Source organism: Bos javanicus, chromosome 5, assembly GCF_032452875.1.
Source record: "Bos javanicus breed banteng chromosome 5, ARS-OSU_banteng_1.0, whole genome shotgun sequence".
NCBI lineage: Eukaryota > Metazoa > Chordata > Mammalia > Artiodactyla > Bovidae > Bos > Bos javanicus.
Genome location: NC_083872.1, coordinates 102,618,252 through 102,642,866, shown reverse-complemented (window position 1 = coordinate 102,642,866; position 24,615 = coordinate 102,618,252). Strand labels below are relative to the sequence as shown.

The following is a 24,615-nucleotide window of genomic DNA, read 5'->3' as shown; positions in this document are numbered from 1 at the left end:
CCAGGGCCTGGAGTCCTGAACATTCCCACCAAATAAAATAATGCTACTTTCAGGTTCTGACTATAGTTTTTGGTTGAGAAGTTCATCGTGCTAGGAAGAAGGGTGTGAATGTGGACCAAGTTTAGACTCTTTTTTCTAAGTAAGAGTGACCTGGAGGATTTGTGATCCCAGGCAAAGTCATGCCCTCATTAGCCTTTGAAGGATGTGAGAAAACAGGGCAGTGCACTCATTGTGTATTTCTTTGAGGAAAATGGTGTTTGAGGACCAATCATCTAAAAGCATCTGACATGGAGCTTGCTAAATTATCAACAAAGCAAAAAAGTTACTTTATTCAGAATATTTCATTTTGAGCAATTTTCATGTAACACAACTACAGGTCAGCATTACTCTATTGAAATACAAACAATTAGAATATCTGAGGCTTCATCTCATATTTAATACAACATCACGAGAAAGTCACTGAAGATGTTCCCGGGACACTGAGTTCAACATCATCATACCCAGGGTCCCCTTTCTCCCCCTGGAGCAGCCAGGGGCTCTCTTCTCCTTCCCCAGGATTAGCTTCCTCTCTAGAGACGTTTAGAAAAGAGCCTGAAAGAGGAAAGAGAAATATAATTAGAACTGAGACAAGGGGACCAGACAGTGTGGTGGAAGTGAGTTAAGCATGTGGTGATGACAAAGCATCCCTGGGACCCAGGTGGGAGGGAGGCTCAGGCTATTTCTCATCAGTTACAGTAGGGATAGATCCCGGCTGTCCTCTCAGATCCAGTCCATGTGGTCTCTGGGGCCTCAGTTCATGTGGAAATCCTGCATCACAGGAGCTCTGGGAAGACCTGCCTCCAAACTACACAATCAGCAAGGAGATGCCCAAGAACGGTAAGGATCATAACAGTGTATTTAAATGTTCTCTCACAACAGACAGATGTGAAATCACAATGAGAGGAAGAGTGGAGAAAGGAAAACCTGAGTTCCTCACTTACAAACCAGTTCTGCTCTTAGTTAACTTGACTCCTGTTCCCAAATGTCCACAAATGCTATCACAGGTGCAGCCACAGAGCCCCCTCCCCAGGGACCACATGGGCCCTCAGATGGGAAGAAATGTTTTTCTCCAGAGAATGAGTGTCTTCTCTCGGCTACTGAAACGTCTGGAGCAAATTAGACTTCAGCTGACCTCAGACTCTGAGTCCATGACCCACCAAATTGGCTTAATGTTAAGGCCACTGTGTATCATAGATGCTGACATATAAACAGAGTTCATCTTAGATTATCAGAATGCCTCACAAATTCAATACTACAGTACATTTTTTTAAATCTCTAGCTAACTTTCATGTATAAGACAGCACAGAGGTGTTATCAAAACACTTGTTCTAGTTTTGGATTTCGTAAATATGCTCAATTAATCTGGAGAAGGAAATGGCAACCCACTCCAGTGTTCTTGCCTAGAGAATCCCATGGATAGAGAAGCCTGGTAGGCTGCAGTCCGTGGGGTCACACAGAGTCGGACACAACTGAAGCGACTTGGCGGCGGTGGCGGCGGCTCAATTAACCTATGTTTTCTTTTCCTTTTGGCCACTGAGCAATGAATGCTTGTGGGATCTTCATTGCTTGACCAGGGATTGAACTCAGGTCCCAGCAGTGAAAGTGCAGAGTCCTAACCACTGTTTTGTCAGGAAATGCCCTAATCTGTAAATTCTAATGCAAGCATAACACATAATTTATGTTGTAGTACGGAGACATAAATGCCAAAAGTAGAGTGAGTCCTCACTGTCAAGGAGTATGACACCATTAAAGACAGCATATTGTTGAGAAGTGAAGTGTTAGTCACTCAGTCATGTCCAACTTTTTGTGACCTTATGGACTATAGCCCACCAGGTTCCTCTGTCCATGGGATTCTCCAGGTAAGAATATTGTAGTGGGTTGCCATTCCCTTCTCCAGGGGATCTTCTCATCGGGTGATCAAACCAAGGTTTCCTGCACTGCAGGCAGATTCTTTACCATATGAGCCATTGAATGCATGAGATTACCCAAATTTAAAACTCTAGAGAAGCTGGGAATTGAGAAGCTCAAATTCACCCTTTCCAGGACAGAAAGAAAAGATTGCAGGAGATCAGCTACCACCACTCACCTGTCTGAAAGGGCCTGATCCCATCTTCCTTCTCTGGGAGCTCTTCCTCTTCCCTCCCCTGTGAAGCAAGAGGAACCCCAAGCACTGGTACCTCTTCAGCATCATCGTAATCTTCACCAGGGGCATCAATCCTCTGATCTGGGGCTTCCAAGGGCAGAGCAGGGGTCAGATGAAAGCAAAGTAAGTGGGCTGGTCTGGGAAATGACTAAGATCCCTTCTGACCCAGAGTTTCTGAGCCACTAAATAGAGGCACCTTGTTTCAAAAGATTTTTTTCTCTAAGATCATGTTTCAGTTTGAAGTGTCCATAAACCAAAACATGATTTTACACATCTTTCTCAAAGAAACTCATACCACTGAGCATTACTAAACTATTTTGATAAGTTGTGCTTTCCAGATGTCATTTTTAAAAACATTATGTGCCAGTTGTGATTCTGGACACAGAGAGCCCAGCCCCAATGTGAGATATCACAGAACAGCCAGAGAAGGGGAAGAACGGACCCCATCTAGACACAAGGGATGCCTCTGGTCCATCAAATGAAGACTGTTCCCCCTTGCATCTCATATCTATGAGGGAAACTCTCCTTCCCAAAGCCCAGCTGAGGCGGGTCCACCTTTATTACCTGGAGTGGATCTGGAGTCATTGTTGTCCTCACCATCTGACAGGAAGGCTAATGTGGAGACAAACATCACACAACACACAGAATGACCCTCTCCACACACACAGGACCTGTATTAAGGCTGGGAAGGGACAGACCTGGCTCCTGCAGTGTAGCCTGGGGGCTTTCAGGGCTCTGAGAGGCCATCCTACCACTTTATAGGAGCTGCCTCTGTGAGTGTGGGGCACGCATTGGGTCTGAAGACGCTGAGAAGACCCACACAGCGAGTGGGTGGTGACAACCAAAGGTCCCAGGAGGGCAGAAGAGACACCCACCTGGGCTGCCCAGAAGACCCTCCTTCTGAGTCACAAGGTAATTGAGCTCCTCATACACAGCTTCAGCAAGAACATCTTCATAGCTGGATAAGGCTGAGAGATCCCCAAGAAGGTCAGAGATGCTGCCCAAAACACTCCCATCCAGGAGCCCACCTTCATCTCCCCAGTGCTCACATGGGGCTTGCCAAGGCCTTGGCTTAACCTCCCACCCTGTGCACCATGTCAGCACCTTCTCCCCTGTCTGACCTGAATCCATAGCTCAGCTCCAACTCTGTCTAGTCTCATAGGACAGGCCATGACTTATGAAAGTTCACACCCCAGTCCTAAGAACCTCAGTATACTCAGCCATAAGAGCTCATCACAGAGCACATGGAGTTCTGCAACTCAGAACAGAGACCTGGCCCAGGTTCCCCTCCTCACACCTGCCCCATCTCCTGCCTCCACACACTCTCCCTGGTCCCCAGTTCCCCGTGCAGCCCACCTCTGCGCTCTGCTCTCCATCTGAGCAACTGAGTCACCAGGATGATGAGGACCAGGAAGAGAAGGGCCCCCAGGATGAGGCAGAGGACCCCAGGCAGGGAGAAGATGCCAGGGAGAGGATTTGAGGTTGTTCTTGTCCCTAAGGAGAACAAGGCAAGTGGGTATGGAGAAGGTCACAGAGAGGCACAGAGAAACCCCTGTGCCAGCATTTCCAAGGAGCTCCGGACAACAGCGTCCCAGCCTCAGATACAAGTGCACTGACAGTGACTGGGGTTCTCCAGGTCTTGTCCTGAGATGAGTCAACTCCACTCCAGCTGAGGCATAGCCAGGGATTGTCAAGGAGATGCCCTGCCAAGACAGCCTTTGAGGACCCGGCTCATCCCCTCTCCTTGGGCTTCAGGAGACAGAGTGTCAAACAGTCCCAGGACCCGCACCTCAGAGATGAGGATCAACACTCTGGGGCAGGTGCGAGAACCTTAGAATCTGTACCATGGGAACTTAGACTCACTTGGATCCCGGGCATAAGAACCTTCTGACCCCGGGAACCAAAGCAGGGGATTTCCCCAAAGTAATACCCCGGCTCCTCCCCACCAGCCAGGGCTCCTCAGGCTCTTCCTCTCCTGAGCTGTCAAAGAGCCCATGGAACAGGTCCCCAGTATTTGAGTATTCTCTCCTGCCCGTGGATGGACCACAGTACCTGCAGTACTTGGGGGCAATGTTGTCCTTGCACCTAAAGAGAACAAAAACAGATTGGAACAGGGTGATTGGTCAGAATGCAGGGCAGCCCATTTTCCCCTCCTGAGCCTGAAATCACCCCCGAGTCTCCACACAACATCAGTGTCCAGTCCTCCCAGCTCCCCCACCCTGTATCAGAGCCCTATCACCCGGACACTGTCTGAATACAAACTCCCCACCACTCCCAGCCAAGCTCACTGCCCCTGCAATGCCCCAGCTCACCCAGGGTGGACCTCGAGCCCCTCACTCACCAGAGCACCTCACACCAGCATCCTCCTCATGCTTGCAGTCGCTCTGCCCCCAGGGCTCCAAAGCACAGTCCCACAGGGAGGACTCCTGGCCCCTGCACCGCACCTCGTCCAGCCAGATGCTCCCATTTCCAGGGCCGAATGCCGCGGCCTGCATGGCTTCCAGGGCCTGGCCACAGCCCAGCTGCTGACACACCACCTCAGCCTCTGCCAGGCTCCAGGAGTCATCGCACACGGTGCCCCAGGAGCCGCTGTGCCAGACCTCCACCCGCCCTGAGCACTCGGTGTCTCCTCCCCTGAGCCGGAGCTTCTCTCTGTCTGAAAAGGCAGCAGCCCCTCCTGTGACTGCCCCTGGCAGGAGGAAGGAGCCCCTGGGAGCCACAGGAGAGGGGGCTGATGTACCTGTGCAGGGGGCAGCAGTTGGACAGCTCTCGGGTCTTCTTCCTGAAGAAACAATGATGGGAAGCTCTGGATCAGGGATAGCTGGGGGAGGTCTTGTCCCCATACATGAGTATATAAGGTTTTTTGTAACAGTCAAATGACAAGAGACAATAGAACCTTCATCATCTACCTGAATGAGAGGGTCACTGCATCTTACCAGCAGCTGAAATTACTTTATCTAATTAGTAGTTTACCAGACTCCACATCCCATAACAAAAGGAAACAAACAGACACAGAGACAAATATAAACATACACCTACATTTTGTAGACTCAACCAAAACCTATCAATTAGATTTGAAAATATAAAATCATACTAACGACATCCTACATGGTTGGGAGTGACACAGAAACAGACAGTAAGTCACCTGCACACGAGATGTAGGCTTCCTCCTTTGGAGAGCATGAGTTGTAATTCCAAAAGTCAGAAGGACAGTGCCAGAGAGAGGTATCAGTTTTCCGACACTGGATTCCATCTACCCAGTGGGGTCTCGAACCTTCCCTAAGAGCAACAGAGGAGTTGAGACTTCCACTGTCCCCACAGCCAAGCTGTCTGCAGATGATGGACACAGTGATGTCTTCCATGGGGCTGCGGCAGACACTGCCCCAGGTCCCGTTGTAGAAAACTTCCAGCCACCTAGCACACTGCTGGTCCTCGCTCACCATCCGGAAGGCCACGAACTCTAAGATTGAAAGGGAGGAGATAGGACAGAGTGAGCATTACACTCAGTGCTCTGGGGTTTCCTCACCCCCAGAAGTTGTGACCATACATCCCTGACCCAGTGGAGGAGATGCCCACTGGATGACAAGACTGACTTTTCACCTTTCACCTGACTTTTCCATTAATGTCTATATACCTATTTCTACCACAATGATGTAGATATGAACGGAGAGCATGGCCAACTTGGGCACCTGCAGTAACAAGAGTTGTTTTCTACTTCCTGACAAAACTTCTAAAATAATGGAAAGTGATGTGGACAGTGAGGTGGTCAACAGAATAATGGACCCCCAGAGATGTCCACAGCCTAATCCTGGAACCTGTGATATGTTACCTTACATTTCAAAAGGGATCTTACAGATGTGATTAATAAGGACCTTGGGATGGATAGATAAAGCTCAAATATTGTGGATTAACTACGTGAGCCCAACCTAACACATCTTTAAACTCACTACAATGAGAAATGCATCATCTTTCCCAGCTCCAGTCAAAGGGAAATGTGAGTGAGGGAGAACAGGAAGAGGCACTGTTGTCTGAAGAAGAATAAAGAGGGTCCTGAGCCAAGAAATGAGGCCACACAGAAACCACAAAAGGCTGGGAAAGGAGTCCTCCCCAGAGACTGCAGGAAGAACACAGCCCTGTGACCACTGGGATGTTGGCCCATGGAGACTCTCTTCAGACTCCTAGCAAACAGAACTGTAAAGGAAAAATCTGAGCTTTCACTATGTCAGGTTCCTCTGTCCATGGAAGAGGAAGAATACTTGAATGGGTTGCCATGCCCTCCTCCAGGGGATCTTCCTAACCCAGGGACTGAACCCACATCTCTTACATGTCCTACATTGGCAGGCAGGTTCTTTACCACTAGTGTAACTTGGGAAGCCCAGGATTTCAAGGTGTTACTACCACAGGTAACTGCAGAATGAGCCCTGCTTTCAAGTGTTAACTGTAAGGAATGGCTCTGCCAGGAAATACTGGTGAGAAGATAGGACCAGAATCTCAGCTGCTGTAGGAGAAAGTGAAAGCACCTTGTCTTCACGTCTGCTGGAAAGACTGGCTCCATGGGAGGAAGCCTCCTACTCTGGTCCTTTCAGCATCTCTCCCTCAGGGCTCAGACCCCCGTACTCGAGTTCCACCCATCTCCCAGACTGTGGACAGTGTACAGCACAGACCTGAGCAGATGACCCCTGCATCCTCCTTGTGTCTGCAGTCGTGCCGCCCCCAGCCTCGGGAAGGGCACCTCCACAAGTGAGACTCATTTCCTGTGCAGTTCAGGTCGTCCAGCCAGATGGGCCCTGATCCTGCCCCAAAGTGAGCAGACCTCGTAGCATTGAGGGCTTCTCCACAGCCCAGCTGCCTGCACACCACACGGGCATCGTCCAAGTCCCAGCCGTCATCACAGATGGTACCCCAGGAGCCCTGGTCAAGGATCTCCACTCTCCCAGCACAGTGACCGCCCCCATCCACCAGGCGGAGCAGTCTGCTGTCTGAGGAGAGAAATATTGAACAATGGGGCAGTGACAGGGGAGATGTAAAGGGTCTTCTGTCCTTTGGGACCCTCACCTGAGCAATAGAGGGCGCTCTCCTCTGAGGCTGCAGAGCCTGCTGGTTCTGACAGGGAGTCATTGCACTGGGGCAATGCCTGGGTCTGATTTCCTGCAAAAGCAGCAATGATCAAAGTGTTGGTGGTTGAAAAACAGGAAACTGAATTAAACTAAATAATGACAAGCAGTGGGGTCTGAGAAAAAAAGCTGTAACATAGCAGTTTTTGTAGTTGTTTAGTTGCTCAGTAGTGTCCAACTCTTTGTGATCTTATGGACTGTAGTACTCCAGGCTCCTCTGTCCATGGGATTCTCCAGGCAAGAATACTGGAATGGATTGCCTTTTCCTCCTCCAGGGGATCTTTCCCAACCAGGAATCGAAAAGTCATCTCCTGTATTTCCTGCACTGGCCAGCAGATTCTTTACCACTGAGCCTCCAGAGAACCCCAAGTTAACATAGAGGTAAAATTTTCATAAATGTAGTGTTCATCTTCACTATGGAGAGTTCTGCTTCTGACAGTGCCACAGTTTTTGTCTCAAGCACTAAGAATGAGTTAAATAAGTTCTGTCCCTAAATCTATCCCTAAATAGAAGAAACAAAATAAAACACTTTCTGAAGTATTTCTACAATTTTTCATCTACAGTGTCTGTCCTTTTAAAAATATTTATGTAAAATATATCTCATGAAAAACCAAGAGGACATGTAGACATTAGAAACAATCCCCCAGAGTACTGAGCTACTAGAGTTACTTGACAGAATTTACAGAGCCTTGATTAAGGTGCCCATGGAATTAACTGACAAAAATGTGCACCCTAGAGGGATGGTATGGGGAGGGAGGAGGGAGGAGGGTTCAGGATGGGGAACACATGAGAAATAAAGGAATTAAAAAAAGAATTTTAGAATTAAACAAATAAAACCATTCACCTTTGCATGAAACTTAAAAAAAAAAAAAAAGTGCACCCTGATGGAAAAAAACAAACAATGATAACAACAACAACAAAAACAAATAAAAATTCTAGAGCTGAAAAACTTACTAAGAACTAAAGAATGAGCATATCAGCACATTAGCTCAGCATAAGGGAGAATCAATAAAGTAGAAGATCATAGGACAAATACACCTCTATTTAGAAAGGCAGGCCACATGGTAAGTGCCCCGATTACACTGCTGTATAACAAATTATCCCAAAAAACTTAGCCTCTAAAGCAATATATAAATATACATATATACACATATGAATTGGACATGGAACAACAGACTGGTTCCAAATAGGAAAAGGAGTACATCAAGGCTGTATATTGTCACCCTGTTTATTTAACTTATATGCAGAGTACATCATGAGAAATGCTGGGCTGTAAGAAGCACAAGCTGGAATAAAGATTGCCAGGAGAAATATTAATAACCTCAGATATGCAGATGACACCACCCTTATGGCAGAAAGTGAAGAGGAACTAAAAAGTCTCTTGATGAAAGTGAAAGTGGAGAGTGAAAAAGTTGGCTTAAAGCTCAACATTCAGAAAACGAAGATCATGGCATCTGGTCCCATCACTTCATGGGAAATAGATGGGGAAACAGGGGAAACAGTGGCTGACTTTATTTTGGGGGCTCTAAAATCACTGCATATGGTGACTGCAGCCAAGAAATTAAAAGACGCTTACTCCTTGGAAGGAAAGTTATGACCAACCTAGATAGCATATTCAAAAGCAGAGACATTACTTTGGCAACAAAGGTCCATCTAGTCAAGGCTATGGTTTTTCCAGTGGTCATGTATGGATGTGAGAGTTGGACTGTGAAGAAAGCTGAGCACTGAAGAATTGATGCTTTTGAACTGTGGTGTTGGAGAAGACTCTTTTTTTTTTTTTTTTGCATTTATTTTATTTTTGTTTCATATATGATATTATACACGTTTCAATGCCATTCTCCTAAATCATCCCACCCTCACCCTCTCCCACAGAGTCCAAAAGACTGTTCTATACATCTATGTCTCTTTTGCTGTCTCACATACAGGGTTATTGTTACCTTCTTTCTAAATTCCATATATATACATTAGTATACTGTATTGGTGTTTTTCTTTCTGGCTTAACTCACTCAGTATAATGGGCTCCAGTTTCATCCACCTCATTAGAACTGATTCAAATGTATTCTTTTTAATGGCTGAGTAATACTCCATTGTGTATGTACCACAGCTTTCTTATCCATTCATCTGCTGATGGGCATCTAGGTTGCTTCCATGTCCTGGCTATTATAAACAGTGCTGTGATGAACACTGGAGTACACATGTCTCTTTCAATTCTGGTTTCCTCAGTGTGTATGCCCAGCAGTGGGATTGCTGGATCATAAGGCAGTTCTATTTCCAGGTTTTTAAGGAATCTCCACACTGTTCTCCATAGTGGCTGTACTAGTTTGCATTCCCACCAACAGTGTAAGAGGGTTCCCTTTTCTCCACACCCTCTCCAGCATTTATTGCTTGTAGACTTTTGGATCGCAGCCATCCTGACTGGCGTACCTGACTGGATACCTCATTGTGGTTTTGATTTGCATTTCTCTGATAATGAGTGACGTTGAGCATCTTTTCATGTGTTTGTTAGCCATCTGTATGTCTTCTTTGGAGAAATGTCTATTTAGTTCTTTGGTCCATTTTTTGATTCGGTTGTTCATTTTTCTGGAATTGAGCTGCAGGAGTTGCTTGTATATTTTTGAGATTAGTTGTTTGTCAGTTGCTTCATTTGCTATTATTTTCTCCCATTCTGAAGGCTGTCTTTTCACCTTGCTGATAGTTTCCTTGTGGTGGAGAAGCTTTTAAGTTTAATTAGGTCCCATTTGTTTATTTTTGCTTTTATTTCCAATATTCTTGGAGGTGGGTCATAGAGGATCCTGCTGTTATTTATGTTGGAGAGTGTTTTGCCTATGTTCTCCTCTAGGAGTTTTATAGTTTCTGGTCTTATGTTTAGATCTTTAATCCATTTTGAGTTTATTTTTGTGTATAGTGTTAGAAAGTGTTCTAGTTTCATTCTTTTACAAGTGGTTGACCGGTTTTCCCAGCACCACTTGTTAAAGAGACTGTCTGTAGGAGAAGACTCTTGAGAGTCCCTTGGAATGCAAGGAGATCCAACCAGTCCATTCTGAAGGAGATCAGCCCTGGGATTTCTTTGGAGGGAACGATGCTGAAGCTGGAATTCCAGTACTTTGGCCACCTCATGTGAAGAGTAGACTCATTGGAAAAGAGTATGATGCTGGGAGGGATTGGGGGCAGGAGGAGAAGGGGACAACAGACGATGAGATGGCTGGATGGCATCACTGACTCGATGGACGTGAGTCTGAGTGAACTCCGGGAGTTGGTGACGGACAGGAAGGCCTGGCATGCTGTGATTCATGGGGTTGCAGAGAGTCAGACATGACTGAGCGACTGAACTGAACTGAACTGAACTGATATATATATATATCCACACTCTTCATTTTCTTAAGACTTCCTGGGTCAGTAATTTGAGAAAGACCCAACTTGGCAGTTCTGTCTTGGGGTCTTTCATGTGGTTGCACTTAGATGTCATCTGGGGTTGAAGTCAACTGAGGACTTGACTGAACTTTGGTTAATAAGGAAATTTCTTGAAGTATTTTAGGGATAAAGGGGCATCATGACTGCAACCTAATTCAGAAATACTTTATGTGTTCATGGAGAAATGAGCCCAGAAGGGGACACAGAGAGAGAGAAAGTGAGGGAGATTAAAGCAAAATACTGCATATGACCCAGCAATCCCACTGCTGGGCATACACACCGAGGAAACCAGAATTGAAAGAGACATGTGTACTCCAATGTTCATCACAGCACTGTTTATAATAGCCAGGACATGGAAGCAACCTAGATGTACATCAGCAGACGAATGGATAAGAAAGCTGTGGTACATATACACAATGGAATATTACTCAGACATTAAAAAGAATACATTTGAATCAGTTCTAATGAGGTGGATGAAACTGGAGCCTATTAAACGGAGTGAAGTAAGCCAGAAAGGAAAACACCAATACAGTATACTAATGCATATATATTAAGAAGGCAGTGGCAACTCACTCCAGTACTCTTGCCTGGAAAATCCCATGAATGGCGGAATCTGGTAGGCTGTAGTCCATGGGGTCACTAAGAGTCAGACACTACTGAGTGACTTCACTTTCAATTTTCACTTTCATGTATTGGAGAAGGAAATGGCAACCCACTCCAGTATTCTTGCCTGGAGAATCTCAGGGATGGGGGAACCTGGTGGGCTGTTGTCTATGGGGTCACACACAGTTGGACATGACTGAAGCAACTTAGCAGCAGTAGCAGCAGCAACACATATATATGGAATTTAGAAAGATGGTAATGATAACCCTAAATGCAAGACAGCAAAAGAGACACAGATGTATAGAATAGTCTTTTGGATTCTGTGGGAGAGGGCAAGGGTGGGATGATTTGGGAGAATGGCATTGAAACATGTATATTATCATATGTGAAACGGATCACCAGTCCAGGTTCGATGCATGAGACAGGGTGCTCAGGGCTGGTACACTGGGATGACCCAGAGGGATGGTATGGGGAGGGAGGTGGGAGGGGGTTTCAGGATGGGGAATACATGTATACCAGTGGCAGATTCATGTCAATGTATGGCAAAACCACTACAATATTGTAAAGTAATTAGCCTCCAATTTAAATATATTTATTTTAAAAATAAATAAATAAATGTGTTTTTTTTTTTTAAATAAAGCAAAATACTGATATTGGGAGATCCATGTAAAAGTGTTCTGGGAATTTTTATATTATTTTTGCAACTTTCAGGTCTCAAATTAGGTCAAAATAAAAAAAAAATTAAAAGGTGAAAATAAATCAGAAAGAATTCATTTTTAGGACACTTGCACTAAAAGGATTACAAATAATTTCAAAAGCATGAAACACCTAGGAGAAAACCTAGTAAAAGATGGGCAAAACCTCTGATAGACCTAACTGAATGGAGGGATATGTCATGTCAATGAATTGGGAGACTCAAAATTGTCAAAGTCAATTATCCTCAAATTTCTGTGTAGACTAAATATAATATCAATCAAAACACATTTATGAAGTTTCTTTTGGTGAAAAATAACAAATTAATTCCAAAACTTTTTTCAAAACATAAAAGGCCAAGAATGACCAACACAGTTGGCAAGAAAGGCAATATGGTTAGTTAATATAAAGTAACTCTTGTAAACTAGCTAGTTATTTATGTCGCTCAGTCGTGTCCAACTCTTTGCGACCCCATGGACTGTAGCCCACCAGGCTCCTCCGTCCATGGGATTCTCCAGGCAAGAATACTGGAGTGGATTGCCATTTCCTTCTCCAGGGTATCTTCCTGTCCCAGGGATTGAACCCAGGTCTCCTGCATTAGAGGCAGACACTTTAACCTCTAGGCCACCAGTGAAGCCCAAAGTTACTATAAAATTATAATAATTAATAAAATACATTATTGGTGCAAGGATAGACAAATGGTACAATGGAATATAGTAGAAAGTCTCAAAAAGTCTTAGACACACATGCCCTTCTGTTTATGGCAAAGGTGGCACACAGTGGAATCTTTCTGAAAAAGATTATGAGTCATATAGATATCCAAATGAAACTTGACTCTTATCTTATATAGATATCAATCTCAAGAGGAATATACAATTTATGCAAGAGAAAAATAAACTTCTATAAGATACTATTGAAGAATGTTTTTATGGTCTTGGAATAAGCAAAGTTCTTTTCAAAAGGATATAAAAAGTACTAAATATACAGGGAAAAGCTAAGTTATATTTCCTTAAGATTAAGAACTTAGCTCATCTAAGGACATGGTACCATTAAGAAAATGAAAATAAAAGACCAAGGATTAAATAAATAGCATAGATTTTCACCCAAAGTCATTGTCAGGGTAATGACATGATCTTAGCTTCCTGAATGTTACTGGGAGGCAACAGTGACTCTGTAGTTCTGGGAATGTTCTCTTGGCTTATCTGGGTTGGGGATCATGACTGAGGTCTACATTTATTGTTTGTACATTGTTTTCTATGATTATTTGTAAATAATAATGTTACTTAAAAATATATTATTCCCCTTCACACTTCTTGTCCTGACCTGAAAAATGAATGAACAATGAGAGGAAGCATATTTCACCATGAAATATCTGATTTTTGAAGCCAGGTTTCCCTCACTTTCTGCTCTTGGGGACATCTCACTCCACAAGTACCAGTAGCCCTTCCCCCCTCTCTTACCTGAGCAGATCACATAGGCTGTGTTTCCATGGGAACAGTCAAAACCACCCAGGGCAGTCACAGGGCACATCCATAAGATGGACTCAGCCCCCGAGCAGTGAAATCGGACTGTTGAGATCTGATCTCCTCCTTCTACAAAGCGTGGTCCTCTAGGGGTGGAGATAGCGACTCCACAGCCGAGCTGATGACAGACAACATTGGCATTGGCCAGAGTCCAGTGGGAGGCACAGAGTGCTCTCCATCGTCCAGAAATGTTCATCTCCACCTGCCCCTCACACTGAGAGGTCCCGTTTGTCATGAGCCGGACTTCTGCATACACTGGTAGAAGAAGACAGGATGTCAGCAAAATCTCATTTTTTTAAAAAACCTGAACAGAGTGTGCAGGGTGGTTAAGTCCTGATGTGCATCTCACCTGAACAGACAACCTGAGCAACTCCACTGTGGTGACAAGCACCCCCTGGACAGGGCACTCTGGGGCAGGACCAGAGTTTAGGCTCCTCCCCTTTACACCTGAACTCTTCAGCCCAGACCTGGCCATCAGACTCTCTGAAGGGCACATGTCCCAGGACAGACACAGCCTTGCCACATCCCAGTTCTGCACAGATGACCTGGGCAGTGGGAAGTGTGAAGTTTCCATCAGACACTGGGGTCCAGTCTTCTCCAGAATGCACTTCTACTTGCCCTGAGCAGGGTCCTTGTCCTCCAGCCAGACGCACAAATCCTAAGGAGAACAGTCAACAGCAGCAACAAACCCTGTGAGTGTTCATAGTCCTTGCTTGGCATTGGAAACAGCACATCATAGGCAAGGATGTTATAGCATTTCATCTCTACGAGTGGGGCATGGAGAGAGAATTTGACAGTTAGTGTCAGAATTGTATTAGCATTTTCATGAGCAAGTTTATGAAAAGAAACCCAGAAAGATTTGCGGTCAGTTTGCAATGGCTGATTACCAAGAATGCATATTTTGAGGTCAGTTAGGATGAGAATTCCTCATCTAGGGACCTGGAAATGACACGGCCCAAGGAAACTGGACTGCAGTTGGCATCAGACTTGAGCGCAGAGCGGAACTAACCCAGAGTGAAGTAGGTCCATGGGATTCAATAGTTTAGAGGACTAAGAGCCAGACAAGGTTAGAAGGCCATCTGAGATTTCTGGAGCTAGAATTCTAGCCAGTTTTCTCTCAGGAGCCAATAATCAAGTCACTGAGGACGGGGAACATCGTGGCTGGAGATCTATTAATTCAGGCTAGATTGTAGACAGACTTATGGCTCATAGGAGGAAAGCTAGACATCATACCAAGTCTACAAGTCTATTATGATTTGATGTATATTATAACAAGCCTATTATGACTTCACATATATTTCTCATAATTCTTAATGGTGAAAAATCCCAGAATTTCTTGATTGTGAAAAGAAGTTGTCCATAGATGAGTCTGAATATTAAGAAAGTTCAGAAAGTCATAGGAGAGGGAAGGGCTGGTCCTAGCCATCTTTCTTGAAAGACTGTTGCTAAGTCACTTCGGTTGTGTCCAACTCTGTGTGACCCCATAGATGGCAGCCCACCAGGCTTCCCCATCCCTGGGATCCTCCAGGCAAGAACACTGGAGTGGGTTGCTGTTTCCTTCTCCAATGCAGGACTAGGACTAGGGTTTATCAAAGGAGAGAATAAGTTTTAAATGGGACTATGCAAATCAGCTGAGTTTGATTACTTTCTACTAGACATGGGAATCTTAGCAAATACTAAGAAATGATGATAACAATGTATTTTAATCCTATGTGTATGCTAACTGCATATTCCTTTCCTATTTGGATTCTTGAGAAATAGCCAGCCTGCAGTTAAAAAAAGCGGCGGGGAGAGGGAGAGAAAGAGAGCAGAGAGCAAACAAGCCATTTGTAATTTAGAGATTTCCAAATGCAAAACCTCAATATGGATGAAAGATAGACAGACTTGAGGACAATATTTGTCCAGTTTTTGGCAGATTTTATCCACTGTGCTCCTCCCATCTGGCCACCTAACCCTGCTACCCTTTCTCATTTTACCCACTGCAGACAAGAGAACAATCTTGAAAGCTACAAATGGATGAAAAGGAGACTCTGGAATGGAAGAACTTCTGTATGAGTGGAGTGTGGGTGGGATCTGTGATAGATTAAACTGGAAGTGGATGGAATATAAAACTGAAAGAGATCAAATTGGTCTGATGGGGAGCTTGGTCACAGGTTACTCATTCTAATTAAATAATTTTTACTCAACACCTTGTTAGTTTCTGTATTAATCCCACCAGATTACGAAGTTAGAAAGAATAAATATTGCTTACATGTTACTGTAGATAGCCTGACACATGTTAGATACTCAGATATATTCAGAACAAAATACTATACACATCAGAATAGTCTCCCAAGACAAATTATTATTTCTTTTTTACTTTATATTTGCTTTTAAATTTTACATGGAAAAATAAGTGTGTGAACATTGCAAGAAAATTTATGAATGAGAAGGCTGATGTGAGAGGATAAGTTATTAAAAATAATAAAATCAACTATGTCCTTGTATAACAATAGAGAGAATGGGGCAGAATATATCTAACAGACACAAAGACATACACACAGAGAAATTTAGTATTTGAAGAAGATGATATTTTATATCATTAGAGAAGATAGACTGCTCAATAAATAGTGCTGAAACACTTTTTGGCCCCCATTTTCCAGGTTTAGTCCATTTACAAAAGGGACATCAACCTGAGCCATAGGAGGGACCTCAGGGGCCAGGTTGTCAGGAAAGGATTCTCTTTGCACCTGTGCCTGACCCTGGGAGAGCCTCAATTTTCTGTATCTCAGCTTCTGCTTAGGGTCCTTTGTCCCAGAGGCAATCTCACTGTTATAGCTTTGGGGCTGGATTTTATCCAGGGAACCACGAGAGTAAGAGGGACCTGGTGGGTTTTCATCATCGTTCATGTAGATCACATCCTTGTTTTTCTCCCTCTGACCAAGGTGGCCTCCTCTCTTCTCCTTGTAGCTGTGATGCATCTGCCTCCAGACCAACTCTCAGCCCTCTGACCTTCAGCCTGACCTGACCCTGGACCCTCTGGTTCTTCACCCATCACTCCGGACTCCTTCTGGTTTGACTGGAACAGAGCATTGTGTGGCCTGAGGTGTAGGAAATACCCTTGTTGGGTGAGGTATGTGGCCTCTCAGAGATCCACAAAGATCAAGTATTTTCCTGGAAGACCAAAGCTGCCTCAACCCTTGGGCTGCCCATTCCCCTCTGAAAGCCAGAGGGGATCATTGTGACCTTTCCATCAAGGTGCAGGAAAGGTCAAGGAGAGTGTGTCCCTAGAGGCCCAGAAATAGAACCTCTGATTGGGAAATGAAATGGAGAGAGAGGCGAGGCTACAAGGGAGTCATATCTGAATCCTCTGCAGAGATCTGATATTTAATTAGGAGGATGTTATTTGAAGGTAATATTGAGAATCTATTTTCATGTGGTTTATTACAAATACAAGCACCTTTTTAGAGTCTGTTATATTCAGGAATTTTGGCCAATGTTGGGAATGTAAGTCACAATAAAACAATGCCCTTATCTTCTTAGAAGTACAGGAGAAAAACAAGTAGACTGTTTAAAGCTCTCCAAAATGTTTAAAAGACTTGGATAATCAAAGAAAGGAAAATTGCCCTTCTAAAGGGTCATTTATTTATATGAATCAACTGCAACAAAGGCAAAATGAAACTGTGGTCAGATATATCCTTGACTGGTTTCTTGCTATACAGACATTCTGTGTCCTTAGGCACACATAGCATCCTCCACACCACACCTGGGCTCTCAGTGCTTCTCAGAGAACCCCACTGGTGACTTTGTCAGCTCCCATTGCCCTTCCATCCCTCCTAGCTATGATAACTCTCTTCCAGCTTCTTCAAAAATTATATTTGTCCCCTTACTTCTATTCCTATCAAATAAACTCACAAGTGTGATTCTCTTATATCACTGAAATCATCAGGTGTAAACTATATAATCTCTTACTGTAAAGCACAGAATCAATTATCATTATCTCTACCACTGATGTGTCAATGCACAGCTAAGTGTTCTTTCAAAGTTTTGGTTTATGCTGATGTCTTAAAAGAAAACATGGACAAAGAATTTTTTCTAATAACAATGGAAGGAGAAGCTATGACTCAGAGCATTTTATCAATAGTTCTCGGGTCCTACTAGCCAAATGGCTATAAATATTTACATTTAAATTTGCAAAGGAGACTTGAAATTTGGCATAAATCCCTAAATTGCTTTCTGATTTGTTTAATGATGTCCCCTGTGCCTCCACTCCTACTGACCTAGTGCAAAATAGCGTGTCATAGGGTAACTATGGAAACAACTCCACCCAGGGAGGTGCATCCTCATTCTTGTCCCTCCCTCCTATGGGTTCACTGTGCAAAGGGGCCTGTGTGTGGTGATTTGCAAGTATTTCACTCTTCCAAAAATTATATTAAAGAATACATTTGAATCAGTTCTAATGAGATGGATGAAACTGGAACTTATTATACAGAGTGAAGTAAGCCAGAAAGAAAAACTCCAATACAGTATACTAATGCATATATATGGAATTTAGAAAGATGGTAACAATAACCCTGTGTACGAGACAGCAAAAGAGACACGGATGTATAGATCAGTCTTATGGACTCTGTGGGAGAGGGAGAGGGTGGGGAGATTTGGGAGAATGGCATTGAAACATGTATAATATCATGTATGAAACGAGTCGCCAGTCCAGGTTCGATGCACAATACTGGATGCTTGGGGCTGGTGCACTGGGACGACCCAGAGGGAGGGTAGGGGAGGGAGGAGGGAGGAGGATTCAGGATGGGGAACACAGGTATACCTGTGGTGGATTCATTTCGATATTTGGCAAAACTAATACAATATTGTAAAGTTTAAAAATAAAATTAAATTTAAAAAAATTATGAAGATCAATTATAAATGTAAATAATAGATTAAACCCTGTCAGTTAAGATCATTGGAGAAGAAATATCAGAGACTGACAAGAGAAAAGTAGTTGAAGCCCATTGCTCACAGATAAATGTGCCCGCAGGGAGAATGGGTAGATGTCTTATACCTCTGTAACTCAGTCATCTTCTATTGCCCAGGTGATCAGACACCAACTTCCTTGGAACTTTCTACTTTCTCAGCCCATGGACAATGCACTGACCGTACCTGAGCAGATGACCCCAGCATCCTCTGCATGTCCACAGTCGTGCTGCCCCCAGCCCCGGGAAGGGCACCTCCACACGTGGGACTCCTTTCCTCCGCAGTTCAGTTCATCCAGCCAGATGGGCCCTGATCCCTGACCTAATTGAGCAGATTTCAAGGCATCGAGGGCTCCTCCACAGCCCAGCTGCCTGCACACCACGTGGGCATCTTCCAAGTCCCAGCCGTCATCACAGATGGTGCCCCAGGAGCCCTGGTCAAGGATCTCCACTCTCCCGGCGCAGGGACCGCCTCCGTCCACCAGGCGGAGCTGTCTGCTGCCTGAGGAGAGAGAAATGAGACAATGGGCGGTTGACCGGGCTTTGGGGCCTGGGACCGGGTGGTGGGGATGAGAAGAGTCTTCGGGTCCTGAGTCTCCTCTGAGGCTGCAGAGCCTGCTGGTTGAGAAATGGGGTTTTTGCACTCCGGCAAGCATCTGGGTCAGGTTTCTTATAGCAGCAATGAGAATAATAAGGTCGAAAATGGGCAAAAATAGGAAATATTACTCTATTGAGTAGTGTGAGACATATGATGTTACCCAAGTCCTATCGATATTAACCTTCTGATTTGTAGAGTTCTGCATTGTTGTTTTTGAGTCACCAAGTCGTATCTAACTCTCTTGTGACTACATGGACAGTAGTCCAGCAGGCTTCTCTGTCCGTGGGATTTCCCAGGCAAGAATACTGGAGTGGGTTGCCATTTCCTTCTCCAGGGGATCTTCCCAACCCATCAAGCAACTGGGCATTCCTGCACTGGTAGATAGATTTTATCTATCTTTAACTTTCTCTTTAGATTTTATCTATCTTTAACTTTATCTTTATCTAAAGATAGATAGATAGATATCTATCTTTAACACTAAGCCACCAGGGAAACCCAGCAAAGGTCTGTCTAGCCAAAGCTATGGATTTTCCTGTAGTCATGTATGGATGTGAGAGTTGGACTATAAAGAAAGCTGAGCACCAAAGAATTGATGCTTTTGAGCTGTGGTGTTGGAGAAGACTCTTAAGAGTGCCTTGGACTGCAAGGAGATCCAATCAGTCCATCCTAAAGGATATTAGTCTTGATTATTCATTGGAAGGACTGATGCTGAAGCTGAAACTCAAATACTTTGGCCACCTGATGCGAAGAACTGAGTCGTTGGAAAAGACCTTGATGCTGGGAAAGATTGAATGCAGGAGGAGAAGGGGATGACAGAGGAAGAGATGGTTGGATGGTATCACTGACTCAACGGACATGAGTTTGAGCAAGCTCGGGGAGTTAGTGATGGACAGGGAAGCCTGGCATGCTGCAGTCCATGGGGGTCATAAAGAGTCAGACACGACTGAGTGACTGAACTGACTGATAAATAAGAAAATTTTAAACATTCTAGAGAAAAATAAAAATGGTAGTGAAAGCTATCATAAAGTCTTCTAAAATAACTTTAAATATTTACTTGTTTATCACTCCCTGCATCTAATAACAAATATAAAAACAGACATACAGACATCTACAAATGTGAACACACACATACACACACCCCTACCTGAATTAAAGTTTTACTAGAGGAAGGACTTTCCATATCTTATTTACCCTGTTTTCCTACTATTAGGACAGTGCCTACATATTGTATGCACTCATTCAACAAGATTCAACAAGTATGTAGATGGAGAACCTTTTCTAAATACCTTGATAGTTGTCTAATAAATATTTATTGAATGAATGTGTAGACACTAAAATTCAGTGAAACAGAAGTCCTTTAGCTTCATGCTAATCAGTGAAATATTAATAGTAAAGTAAATGTAAATTAAAAGTAATGGTTTGTGAAAATAAATAGTGCATATTAAAAATAAGTTTAATTTACCACACAGCATTGCTATTAGGTAGGCATTGTTGGGTTTCCCCAGTTTCTCAGTGGTTAAGAATCTGCTAGAAATGCAGGAGATGCAGGTTTGATGTCTGGGTCAGGAAGATCCCCTGGAGAAGGAAATGGCAACCCACTCCAGTATTCTTGCCTGGAAAATCCTATGGATAGAAGAGCCTGGCAGGCTACAGTCCATGGGGTGGGAAAGAGTTGAACACAACTTAGTGACTAAACAACAACACAAAATTAGTTTGTCTCTAAGTACAGAATTAATTTATATTCAAAATTTCACTTACATAATGTTAAAGGAAAATTATTAAATAGATTCTAAGCTACTCTTATCTATTATTCAGTATGAAACGTGGGCAACTGTACAAAACCAATAAAATACTTGGGGATAAATTTAACAAAGGAGGTAAAAATCTTGAATGGTGAAAGCTATAGGACACTGATGAATGATATTGAAGAAAACACAAATAAATGGAAAGATAATCTGTGATCATGGGTTGGAAGATCTTATATTGTTAAAATGCTCATGCTACACAAAGAAATCTACAGATTCACTGTAATCCTTAACAAAATCCAAGTGGAAATTTTCACACATATGGAATAAACAATCCTAAAGTTTCTATGGAACCACAAAAGACCCTGAATATCAAAATCAATCTTGAGAAAGAAGAACAATGCTGGAGGTGTCATGCATCCTGATTTCAAACTATATTACAAAGTTATACTAATCAAAACAGTATGGTATTTGTATAAAAATGGACACAGAGATCAACATAACAGAATAGACAGCCCAGAAATAAATCCAAATATATACAGTCAATTAGCTTTTGACAAAGGAGCCAAGAATCTACAATGGGGAAATGACAGTCTCTTCAATGAATGGTGTTATAAAAATTAGACTGCTACATGCAAAAGATGCAATGGCATCACTGTCCATACACCATTCACAAAACTCAACTCAAAATGGATTAAAGACTTAATCATAAGTACTGAAGTCATAAAAATCCTAGAAGAAAAAGTAAGGGAAAAATGTCCTTGACCTCAGTCTTTGTGATGATATTTTGGATTTGATGCCAAAAACAAAGGCAAGAAGACCAAAATAGCCAAGTGAAACTACATAAAACTTAAAAACTTCTTCACAACAAAGGAAATGATATGAAGAATGAAGAGACTATCTGTGGAATTAGAGAAGATATTAGTAAATTATATGTACTTGAAAAAGGTTAATATCCAAACTATTAATATTTAAAGAATGCACACAACTCAATAGCAGAAAAAGAAAAAAAAAACCAGTCTGATTTCAAAATGGACAGAGGACCTGAATAGACGTGTTTTTCACAGAAAACATCCATTTGGCCAATAGGTAAATGAAAAGGTGCACAATATTACTAGTCACCAGGTCAATGTAAATCAAAACCACAATAAGATATCACCTCACAGAAATGCTTTTATCAAAAAGACAAGAAATAACCAGAGTTGGTGATAATGTGAAGAGAAGAAAAAGTTTATACACAGTTGCAGGGAATGTAAGTTGAGCATCCCCTATGGAAAAGTTTTGAGGTTTCCAAAAAATTAAAAACAGAACTGCTGTATGATTTAGAAATTTTCCTTTCGAGTATTTATCTGAAGGAAATGAAAACACTAACTTGAACATATATGTGCAACCCAATGTTCACTGCAGAATTATTTACAATAATCAGATAATGTAAGCCTTCATTGACGGATGAATGGATAAAGAAATAGTTTATATATATATATATATTGGAGAAGGTGATGGCACCCCACTCCAGCACTCTTGCCTGGAAAATCCCATGGATGGAGGAATCCGGTAGGCTGCAGTCCATGGGGTCGCTAAGAGTCGGACACGACTGAGCGACTTCACTTTCACTTTTCACTTTCATGCATTGGAGAAGGAAATGGCAACCCACTCCAGTGTTCTTGCCTGGAGAATCCCAGGGACGGTGGAGCCTGATGGGCTGCTGTCTTTGGGGTCGCACAGAGTTGGACACGACTGAAGCGACTTAGCAGCAGCATATAATGTTTATACATAATATATATTTATATGTAAATATATATTATATTATATTATATATAAGATATAATATATATTATATATAAATAATATATAAAATTATATATAATGTTTATATTTATATATATAATCTTTATATATACATACAGTTACCAAAAATAGAAATTCCCATCATTTGCAACACATGAATGTACCTTGAAGGCATTATGCTAAGTGAGCTAAACCAGATGGTTAAAGAAAAATATCATATGATCTCATTTATATGTGGAATCTTAAAATAGATTTTTTTTAAAGCTTTCAGAGATGCAAAGAGCAATTCGGTGGTTGCCAGAGGTGGGTTGGGGTTGATGTGGGCAAAATGGATGAAGGTAGTCAAAAGGTGTAAACTTCCAGCACTAAAATTAATGTCATGAGGATGTAGTGTACAGTATGGAGCATACAGTTAATGTGGGTGTGGGTGTGTGTGCTCAGTCCTGTCCATCTGTTTGTGACTCTATGGACTGTAGCCTGAGAGGCTTCTCTATCCATGGGATTTCCCAGGCAAGAATACTGGAGTACGGTTGCCATTTCCCCCTCCAGGGGATCTTCACAACCCAGGGAGGGAACCCACATCTCTTATGTCTCCTGCATTGGCAATGGGGATTCTTTATCACTTATTTAACTTATATGCAGAGCACATCATGAGAAACGCTGGGCTGGAGAAAGCACAAGCTGGAATCAAGATTGCCAGGAGAAATATCAATAACTTCAGATATGCAGATGACACCACCCTTATGGCAGAAAGTGAAGAGGAACTCAAAAGCCTCTTGATGGAAGTGAAACAGGAGAGTGAAAAAGTTGGCTTAAAGCTCAACATTCAGAAAACTAAGATCATGGCATCTGGTCCCATCACTTCATGGGAAATAGATAGCGAAACAGTGGAAACAGTGGCTGACTTTATTTTTCTGTGCTCCAAAATCACTGCAGATGGTGACTGCAGCCATGAACTTAAAAGACACCTAGACAGCATATTCAAAAGCAGAGACATTACTTTCCCAACAAAGGTCTGTCTAGTCAAGGTTATGGTTTTTCCAGTGGTCATGTATGGATATGAGAGTTGGACTGTGAAGAAAGCTGAGCACCAAAGAACTGATGCTTTTGAACTGTGGTGTTGGAGAAGACTCCTGAGAGTCCCTTGGGCTGCAAGGAGATCCAACCAGTCCATCCTAAAGGAGATCAGTCCTGGGTGTTCATTGGAGGGACTGATGCTAAAGCTGAAACTCCAATATTTTGGTCACCTCATATGAAGAACTGACTCATTTGAAAAGACCCTGATTCTGGGAAAGATTGAAGGCAGGAGGAGAAGGGGACAACAGAGGATGACATCGTTGGATGGCATCACCGACTCGATGGACATAGGTTTGGGTGGACTCCGGGAGTTGGTGATGGAAAGGGAGGCTTGGAGTGCTGTGGTTCATGGGGTTGCAAAGAGTCGGACATGACTGAGTGACTGAAATGAACTTAACTGAACTGAACAAATACATAAGCATTATGTTGTACACCTGAAACTAATGCTAATATTGTAATGTGAATTACATGTCAACTACAAATTTTAAAAGTAGTGTTGGAACATGTGGATTAAATCAGCTTCATCTTAACTTCTGAGTTAAATTCACCCATTCCCTTCCATTTTAGTTCACTGATTCTTAAAACATTTATGTTCACTCTTGCCATGTCCTGTTTGACCACTTACAATTTGCCTTGATTCATGGACCTAACATTCCAGGTTCTTATGCAATATTGCTCTTTACAGCAATGGACTTTACTTCCATCACCCATCACATCCACAACTGGGTGTTGTTTTTGCTTTGTCTCTGTCTCGTCATTCTTTCTGGAGTTATATCTCCACACTTCTCCAGCAGTGTATTGGGTACCTAACAACCTGGGGAGATCATCTTTCAGTGTCATACCTTTTTGCCTTTTCATACTGTTCATGGGGTTCTCAAGGCATGAATACTGAAGTGGTTTGCCATTCCTTTCTCCAGTGGACCACATTTTGTCAG

The 24,615-nt window shown here is 43.0% G+C and overlaps 1 protein-coding gene across 1 annotated transcript; it reads right to left on the bottom strand.

Moving 5' to 3' along the window:
• Positions 1–206: 206 nt before the first annotated feature.
• Positions 207–21,893, bottom strand: LOC133248776 (antigen WC1.1-like). Its single transcript, XM_061419083.1, has 14 exons — positions 21,860–21,893; positions 18,660–18,974; positions 13,876–14,184; positions 13,464–13,781; positions 7,238–7,330; positions 6,847–7,161; positions 5,328–5,642; positions 4,923–4,964; positions 4,524–4,838; positions 4,235–4,267; positions 3,539–3,676; positions 3,058–3,150; positions 2,126–2,269; positions 207–591 (listed from the first exon to the last, which is right to left on the bottom strand). The coding sequence occupies exons 1-14, from the start codon at positions 21,891–21,893 to the stop codon at positions 446–448; spliced, it is 2,610 nt and encodes an 869-aa protein (XP_061275067.1). The 3' UTR covers positions 207–445.
• Positions 21,894–24,615: the final 2,722 nt, after the last annotated feature.

Bases quoted from the DNA above. Each gene is read 5' to 3' on its own strand.
- LOC133248776 (XM_061419083.1), bottom strand. From the start codon at position 21,893: ATGGATGTTTTCTGTGAAAAACACGTCTATTCAG. The intron at 4,839-4,922 runs GTACATCAGCCC...CTGCCTTTTCAG, and splicing joins AACTGCTGCCCCCTGCACAG to ACAGAGAGAAGCTCCGGCTC. The intron at 3,151-3,538 runs GTGGGCTGCACG...GGGATCTCTCAG, and splicing joins ATGGAGAGCAGAGCGCAGAG to CCTTATCCAGCTATGAAGAT.